The following is a 9,436-nucleotide window of genomic DNA, read 5'->3' as shown; positions in this document are numbered from 1 at the left end:
TAAGTATTGCATTTCCTCATTTGCCTCATGATAACTGAGGATACTTTCTTCATAGTTGTTCTTCTCAGGTGGAGCAGAGAAACATGTTGAAGGCGAGTGGGGCAGCAAGGGGCAAGAGGGACAGAAACAGAGAAAGAGATGGAAGGAAAGAGGCCCAGATCTTCCAGGGCATATATTCTTGTTTTCTTTCTTTCTTGCCCCAGAGGCTAAACAGACAGTTGCCTCCTCCTAAGCACAGTGGGGCTGGGGCAGGTCCTGCTGGGTGCTGGGCATGCCTGCAGTTTACAGGGAGACACTGGGTGCTGTCTGGCTTGAAGCTGCGTTTCCTGTCCCCTAGAAGTGGCTCTCTCCCAGTAGGCTACACAGGGAAACTAGTTCTTCTGCTTAACAGCAAAGCAAGAGAGATTCTGGCAAAACACTAAATATATTTATAAGTCATCTTTGTCTGGAACCAAATGAGGAAAAAACAGGTGTGGAGGGGAGAGGAGGAGGGGAGGTGAGGTTTAAAAGTTCCAATCATTCACAAAAGATAAAAGACATCTTCTGATAGCAGCACGGAAGCAGTCAGCTGTGCTGAGTAGACCATCCTGGGTCGACTGCAGACCAACTGTGTCCCAATAGGAGTCTTAAAGCCCCGCTCCTCGGCTAGTCCGGGGAAAGTGGGTGGTGGTTTGATTGTTACTGTTGTTGCTCATCCTGGTATTGGCAGATATGTTAAATACCGCAACTTTAATGAGTCCTGTGTGAAAACAGAGCACAGAGTCATTAGTCCCTTTTCCTGTATTTCTCACTTTCTCTAAGAGAATATTAAAATAGCTGTCAATTGGGAGAAAGGCTCAGAGGTCCTTCCTAATACCTGCTCTCTGTCCATGCCACACAGGAGTTTCTGTCAAAGGCTACATGGCCTGTTTGGGGGCTCAGCAGGGCTCACTGACATGCTTAGGACTCTAAGTGCTCATGCAGAGTGACTCTGATGTCTAGAGATTAACAATGACTATGGTGGGTGTAGCACTGAGCTTTCACCTGATTCTTATAATGGTAGAGCAGGTGAGGACAGCTCTGAGTTTCTGGCCTTAGTGGCCATGAAAGCAGTATGCCACTGAAAAAAAGTGAGGGAGTAGGGGGAGGCTCTCTGGCTGCTTGGCTGGAGGGCACTGGTAGTGTAGATGAGGGGAGAGCCTGAGTGTTAAATGTGTGCTCCAGAAGAGCCCCTGGTACCGTCAAGGACAGGTGTGTAGGGAGTGATTGGAAATGTGGCCTAGAGATTAAGGCAGAGGTTGGGACTACACATACAAATTGGAGATGAGAGCTGAAGCTTTGGGGAGAGATAAGGAAGCCAAAGAAAGGAACTCAGATAAGGAAGAAAAGCCTGAGACAGACTCTTAGTGGATGTCTAAGTTTCAGGAGTGAGACAAAGAAGAAAATGTAAACAATCAGAGAGCCAAAATGCCATTGAAATCTGAGGAGGACAACATTTTGGCAAAAGGAGGGGATACCTATATGACAATTTCAATATTGATACTAATTAATGGTTACTTTTTTTTTATTGAGGGTCTGTTATGTGCTAGGCGCTGTGCTAAGCACTAAGATTTCTACGCATAACGTTTGATTCTCACAACAGCTCTGCGTCGTAGGTATTACAATTCTCAAAGAAACTAAGGCTCGGGGAAGTTGTTTGCCCAAGGGCACATGGCTAGGATTCTCATCAAGCCTGTCTCTGTGCCTTGGCTGAGGAAGCAGCACATCCTCTGTGAGAGAAGTGAGTGCTGAAGCTTGCCCAACAACACCCTATTCAGAAGAACCACTGCAGAAAGATACGCAGAAGAGTGTACCGAATGTGTGCTCCTGCCACAAGAACAGAGGCAAGTATAGGAAATGAGAAATCACAATAATGGCAATATTTCCCAGTAGCTGGTACAGTTTTTCCAAACTAGTGTTGACCTATATCTGATCTGCTCAGGACCATCAGGTATGATCTGAGTATCCCAGGGATATAGGTTAAGATGAATATTAGGATCTTCTTCTGCCCTAGAGACAGGATGGAGATTTGAGTGGGAGGGTATCGGAGTTCTCACCAACTCGAGCTACTTTCAAGGTCAAAAAACAGTTGGAGGGGGCAGGGAATGCAGATAAGGGGGACAGAGAAAAGCTACCTTTTATAATCAAATGATACTGATAAGAGCTATGAGAATGCAGCCTTGTGTGCTATTTTGCCAAGAGATTTTTTTCTTTCCAACATCAGATTATCTACTTGGGTTAAAGGGTCTCCATTGTAGGTACTAGTTTGATCTGGGAATTACAAAGCCACAGGCTTTGGGGTCAATACTCTTAGTTTTGAAACTGATTTAAATCTCATTTCCTTAACAATCCGACTAGGTGACTGAGGCAGGAATATTAGTTCTACTACACAAGGATCATCGAGACCTAGCTCAAGAATTATCTAAGGACTGAGGCTGGTTACCTCAGTCAAGGGCAGCATCCAGGGTGCAGCCCAGCCCTGTCTCGTGGTGTAAGTTTCTGTATCACAGGACTTGGAGTTATAAAGGGCATGAGAAGGCTCCATGAACTCACAATACCTTACCACCAGTGTTCCATCGCTTACCCTCAGTGCTATGTACACAATTCTTTTTCATACCTGGGTGAGTCTGAGGTCAGTGTATGAGTATTTATCTGGAGATATAGGTGTATGTTCGAGAAGGGGAGTGGGGGGGTTCAGCTTGGGCAGCTGGATCATTTAGGAAGTCCCAGATGAGGATTGTGTCATCATGTGAACTACTGACAATCTGGAATTCATCAAACTGGAGTCGGAAAACTCTTCCAGAATGCTCCTAAAGAAGCAGAAACAGAACTTTTGAACTATTCAAAATCAAAAGAACACAAATTCAGCAACATGTCAAAAGGACTCTATGGAAAGGCTAAAGCTGATAGTCTTCTTGACCATTTCAAGAATACAGATAAAAATCTTAATCTGGATTAAAGGCAGGATATAAAAGCCAAATAATGGGTAGTTGATTTCATATACAGTCAAAGTAATATTCCCCGGAGCTGACACATGTCAAACAGTACACGAGTTTCTCATTGCTAACTCTCCTAGACTTAGCCTCAATGAGAACATTCCTCAGTACCTCTCAGGCTTTATCCTCTTCTATGTATCTCTAGGATTCTATTACAATCATAGGCCAAGGGCTGATGAGCAATAAGCAGTACTGTGCTGGTATATATTTATCAATTAACTATCCCCAATTTGTAAAAGCATTTCCACATTTTATAGTTTAAAATTTTCTATCCTAGCCAATTTCAAGCTATCCATCTGAGTTCAACCAGCTTGCAGAATTCATGAAAATCTAACAACTGGTTCTAAAAAGCAGGTATAAACCTGTTTCACTTAAATAATGTCAAGTTTCATCTATGTTGTAGTGTGTGACAGCATTTCCTTTCTTTTAAGCCTGGATAATATTCTATTCTATTCTATTCTCTCTCCTCTCTCTCTCTCTCTCTCTCTCTCTATATATATATATATATACACATACACACACACACAGGAACTGGGCTTCCCTGGTGGCTCAAATAGTAAAGAATCTGCCTGCAATGCAAGAGACCCAGGTTCGATCCCTGGGTTGGGAAGATCCCCTGCAGAAGGGAATGGCTACCCACTCCAGTATTCCTGCCTGGAGAAGCCCATGGACAGAGGAGCCTGGTGAGCTATATAGTCCATGGGGTCACAAAGAGTCGGACACGACTGAGCCACTAAGCATACATACACATACTGTTTTCCATTGAGGCTGCACTATTTTACATTCTTTACAAGATGTAAATGAGCTCATTAGATACATGATCATCTGTGTTCATAAGACATATTGGTAGACATATCTGTAGTTTTCTTATCTTTGTTTGGTTTCAGGATTACTGTAATGCCAGCCTCACATAATTAGGTAGGAAATATTCACACCGCTTTTATCTTCTGGAGGAAAGGATAGAGCATTGGTATAATTTCTTCCTTAAACATTTGGTAGAATTCATCAGTGAGCCCATATGGGCTTGGTGCTTCCTGTTTTGGACAGTTATTAATTATTTATTCTATTTCTTTAATAAGGTTAGGTCTATTCAGAATGTTTATTTCTTCCTAAGTTGTGGAATATTGTATCTTTCAAGGGATTGGTCCATTTCATCTGGGTTATCAGTTTGGAAGGCACAGAATTGTTCATAGCATTCCTTTATTATAATCCTTTTAATGTCTATGGGATCTGTACAGTTTAATATTCAAAACTCAATGTATTCAAAAACATAACAATTAACAGAATAAAGGTGAAAACCACACTGACCAACTTGACAGATGCAGATAAGAGCATTTAACTAAACCCTAATAAAAGCTCTCTATTCTAGGAACTGAAAGGAATCTCCTAATCCTAGCTAACATGTATCTATATAAAATGGTAAAAGACCAATAAGGATATCCATTCTTACCAACTGTTTTGAGCACTGTACTGATGGTCAGTACAACAAAATAAAAAAGAAAAAAGAAAAGTATGCAGATTGGAAAAGAAGTGTATCTATATATCTTGCAATGAACAATCCAGAAATGAAAAATCTTAAATATAATTTATAATAGCATTAAAAATAAGAAATACTTATGGATAAATATGACAGAAGACATATAAAATCTTTACATTGAAAGCTATAAAACATTGCTGAGAAATTTAAAAAGGCCTAAATAAGTGGTCTTTATTTAGAAGAAGATTCAGTGTTGTTAAGGGAAGGAGGGATTACTATGTAATTGTGGGCATGAGGATATAGTCACTCTTTGGTTGGCATGATGTCGCTGTTTTGTATATATGTCAAAATTTATTAAGTTGCATTTTACTTTAAATATGTCCATGTTATTGTATGTCAATTATATCACAATTAATCTATTAAAAAAAACAGACAATTCAATAAATAAATGAGGATGAGATTTGAAGACACTTCAAAAGAAGATAAGCACAGGAAACGATGTTCTATACCATTAGGTATCACAGAAATTCAAATTAAAACTACATACCCACCCAAGTAGCTGTAATGTTTTTAAAAACAGATAAAACCAAGTCCTGTCAGGGATGTGGAAAAATAGGTCATTCACACATTGTTAGTGGAAATGTGAAATGGGTTTACATTTGCAAACTCCCCAAGTGCTACTTTGGGAAATAGCTTGGTAGTTCCTTTTAAATTTCAATGTATATTCAGAAATCATACTTCTAGGTATTCACCCAAGAGAAATGAAAGAAAAAAATGTACACACAAAAGCCTATATTGGGATGTTTTCAGTATCACAAAGACTGAAAACATTCCAAAAATGTCCTTAAACTGGTAAATGAAGAAAGAAACTGGTTCATCTACACAAGGGAATACCACTCAGCAATAAAAAGGAACAAAGTATTAGCACATGCAACAATGTGAATCAATCTCAAAAGAAGTGAAAAAAAAAAAGAAAAATGCAAAAAGCTACATAAATATGGGCTTCCCTGGTAGCTCAGCAGGAAAGAATCCACCTGCCAATGTAGGAGACATGGGTTTGATCCCTGGTCTAGGAGATCCTACCTGCGGTGGAGCTACTAAGCCTGTGTGCTGCAACCACTGAGTCTGTGCCCTAGGGCCTGGGATCCGCAACTACTGAGCCTGCGCATGGCGACTACTGAAGCCCACCTGCCTAGAGTCCATGCTCCACACAAGAGAATCCACAGCAATGAGAAGCCTGAGCACCGCAACTGGAGAGCAGCCCCACTCGCTGCAACTAGAGAAAAAGCCCACGCAGCAGTGAAGACCCAGCACAGCCAAGATTAAATATAAATAGAAGTTTTTTCAAAAGCTACATTAATATAATTTTATATGACACTTATAAAACAGCAAAACTACAGGGATAGTAGCTAGGGGTTGAGGAGAGGGGATTAATATGAAGGGGTATCATTTTTAAGGTGATGAAACTGTTCTATATCTTGAGTGTGGGGTTTACAAAACTGCAAATTTCTATGCAAAATATATAGAAGTACATGAAAAAAAGGAACAAATTTTCCTGTATGTAAATTATAGTTCATATACATTAAAAAAAACCGTGTGTGAAACATGCAGGTAAAACAGGTCTAGAGCTAAAAGAATGAGCTTTACATCCAACAAGGAAGACAAAAGTACAGCTCTCTTCTCCAGAGCAGAGGCTGCCTAAAGTGCTGAGAGGCAGGATTCAGGATAGGCTTCAAATCCTTGCTCTCATCTTTTCCTGAGATGTGCAGAAGATTCTGTCCTCCATGATACCCCACCTACCTTTCTGTCATGGAAGCAGCTTTCAAACCTTTGGGCCATTTTCTGATCTGGGCCTTTGGCTAACACCATGATAAAGAATTTGGTGCTTTCGAGATGACATTCTTCCTTCTAAGTCATGTCTTTCCCCAAATGTCAAGATGTTTGGGCCACGGGGTATAACAGAATAAAAGAGACAGGATTCGAATTGCTGGAGGCAGCATTCCTTAAATAGGAAGCGAACTCAGGGGCGGAGCAGGGGGTTCATGCAGGCTCCCGTGGCACTTTTTGCAGGCACAGGTGTGCAGGTCCTCAGATTCTGGACAGGTTCCAATTTGAGTCATTATGTTCTCTCTCCCCAAGTACCCCCTACTGTTTCTAGTGGATACAGAATTCTTATTCACTTCCTGTACTAAACTGTTGTGTAGAGTTGCTGTGCAGCTGCTGAACAGCTGCCACATTCTTCTCCATATACAGTCTCTAAAGCACTTTTGGATGAAAGGCAGCTATATAAACATATTTTATTGTCAAGTACTGGTTGCCTTTCCACTTAGTAGTAGACTTTGTGAGGTTCTAACTATCAAATCCAGATCTGTATTCCACAGCACATCAATGTTAATTTCTTCCCCTTCCTGCTCCTCAAACCCCTCTAAACAATAAGGCTCTTACCACAAGGGTCCGTAGACAAAGAGTTCCTGCAGGCGCACGAGGGTCCAAGGCAGCTACAAGATCCCACACTTTAATTTTTCTAAAGATCAAAAAGGGGACCAAAATCTTAGTAAAAAGCAAAATTAAGGGGACACAAGAAAAATAGCAAGAAGTCACGGTAATAAATATATATGGTGTAGATAGTTTTATGATAAATGCAGCTCACAAGATATATAAAAACGTTTTTGATTTGGAGACTCAGTTCATGTATTCATCCTTGGGTAGAGGTTATTAGTCTTAAAAGGGGAAAATGTATGTGATTAACCTAAAAACAAGAAATAGGTTAGCTTTAAACAAACTGAAGAGAGTGAACAGTGAAGTCACACCATACGTTGGGGTCAAAAGGGGTTCTTATATATTAGAACTCTTAATGGTAGATGAGATCACTTAGACCTAGAAACCTGTAACTCTGAGGCATTTTTTTTCTGGTCAATTCTGACAGTGGCGCAGGTCACACATATCAGAGGACTGGGGTCCATGTAAGACTCTGAGTTTATATAAACAATATTTAAATAAGAAAAGTTTAGCCCTTCTATGAATCAATTGTATGTCCTGTCTCCTCAAGGTAAGTAACAGACAAAACCCAAGAAAAGGGTACATCAAAACCAGGGCAGTAAGAAAAATACAACCTTGGACTTAGCTGAAACATGTCGTCATACCCCCAACAACTTCCCAAGGGTCTGACAGTGATGGGTGACTCAAAGCAGAGGAAATGGGTCTGTTAACACTTACTGCTGCTTGAGTTGTCTTAATGAATCAAGTACAGCCAGCTCGTAAACTAAGAAAAAGTTGTAAGTTAGTTTCTCATATTTTTAAAAAGTTGCCAATATTTGAACTATGGCCTTCCCGTCCTCCACATCAGGCACCCTGATGAGAAGAAATGGCAGAGAGAATTTCATAAGCGAGTTCACTCTTGTAAGAATATACGATGTGCTTATTAGCGTCACTGGATGTGGGATCCATCCACAACATGAACGGAGTCTGTAACCACTGGAAAGTAGACTGAAGGAAAGTAAAGATTATTTAACGCACTGTGACTGAAATGCCAACAGTGAAGACAAGACCCTCCCATACTAAGCCCCCTCCAAAGATACTATCCTCCAACATTTCAATTTTATTAACAAGTCACTATTTTATATCCATATCCTGATATACTAGGGTTTATCCAGTTCTCTGCTTTATAGGGAAAAAATAAATATATGAACAAAAATCCAAAATACTAATGAAAATCATGAGCAAACAAGTATAATTAAATGACTGGAAGATTATTTGGAAAAGGGTGAACAAAAGAGATGTGAATATATGGATTAGACACAAGAATACTGTATCAGATTCTTTCTGTGATATCTATAATCTTATGGAGACAAGGAAAAGCTATGTTTAACATTCTAAGGCAGGGGGGATTAAGAGAACTTTTAAAAACCCTGTCAGCACGCTCACCCATCATAGGCTCCACTGACTATCCTCTTGTTATCAAATCGAATACAGCGCACCAATTCCTCATGGCCTTCTAACACTCGTAAGCATGCACCACATTCTATGTCCCATAATCTGAAAGAGAACATTGAGTTGAGTGAATTTCCATGCATTCTTTCCTAAGCTTGGAATGTTATAACATATATCATATGTCTTTTAAAATATCCAAAATATAAAAACCAATCAACACTCATATACAAATGTATTACTTTCAGTGTAATTTATTTACTTTCTGCCATATAAGCAGAAAAATGTACGATTTAAGTTCAAATATGTTGTGAATATTTTTAAAGCATCAAGCTTCATATAAACCTGTAATCAGGGTCACCAAGGAATATAAAAGATGAATTTAATGTACACAGTTGCCTAAGAAGGAAAGGGCCAAGCCAAGAAACACAATGTTTTCGGAAACCACAATTGAGTAAGAATGAGATGCAGGAACGGTGACATCCTGCTCTCACAAAATATGTGTACCTCTGTCACTGAGGACACCCTCAGCTTTCACCCCACTGTTCCGGACAGTTTTCTCATATAATAGAAATGCAAAGTAAGTTCTCAAACATTTTTATATACTAATTTGAATTATGTATGCCTTCTGACTAATCCACATGATTTCTAGGAATGCTAATCTTAGATATGACAATATCTGTCTGTCGTTATTTCAATGGCTTTTTCATTCCTTTAGTACTTGCTTTGAAGGAGGGGAGAGGGTTGATAAATCTTTCAAATTCTATGCATTTGTGCATCATTCATTTTCATGAAGGGAAAACACAACAAAAAGTACTTCAATTTATGGATTCTTCATAATTTGTTCATAATTTCAAAGACTGGTAGCTCCCTGGCCCATTATGTAATGCTAAAAAACCCAAAATTGTACAACTTCTAGTAGGGGAACAAATCTTTTTTCTTTTTTTTAAAACACTGGCAAAGAGAAAAGCCCTTTAGCTATTTATTAGCACTTATCAACTGCAGACAGGAGAAATTT

The 9,436-nt window shown here is 39.6% G+C and overlaps 1 protein-coding gene across 29 annotated transcripts in view; it reads right to left on the bottom strand.

The window, feature by feature from the left end:
- Window positions 1-405: 405 nt before the first annotated feature.
- BTRC (beta-transducin repeat containing E3 ubiquitin protein ligase) overlaps window positions 406-9,436 on the bottom strand; it is a 170,371-nt gene continuing 161,340 nt past the window's right edge. For 25 of the 29 annotated variants that reach the window (XM_086377339.1, XM_086377326.1, XM_086377337.1 and 22 more), the window contains 4 exons: window positions 8,416-8,526; window positions 6,937-7,015; window positions 2,636-2,828; window positions 406-739 (listed from right to left, as the gene is read on the bottom strand). In XM_086377339.1, the coding sequence (XP_086233465.1) occupies window positions 2,667-2,828; window positions 6,937-7,015; window positions 8,416-8,526 (352 nt within the window). In that variant the 3' untranslated portion in view covers window positions 406-739; window positions 2,636-2,666. The remainder of the gene's footprint in view (window positions 740-2,635; window positions 2,829-6,936; window positions 7,016-8,415; window positions 8,527-9,436) is intronic. The other 4 variants (XM_086377320.1, XM_086377331.1, XM_086377330.1 and 1 more) reach the window with 1 other exon arrangement.

Source organism: Bos grunniens, chromosome 26, assembly GCF_055505025.1.
Source record: "Bos grunniens cultivar Pamir isolate PY7600 chromosome 26, Bosgru_T2T1.0, whole genome shotgun sequence".
NCBI lineage: Eukaryota > Metazoa > Chordata > Mammalia > Artiodactyla > Bovidae > Bos > Bos grunniens.
This window is presented reverse-complemented; position numbering and strand designations above follow the sequence as displayed.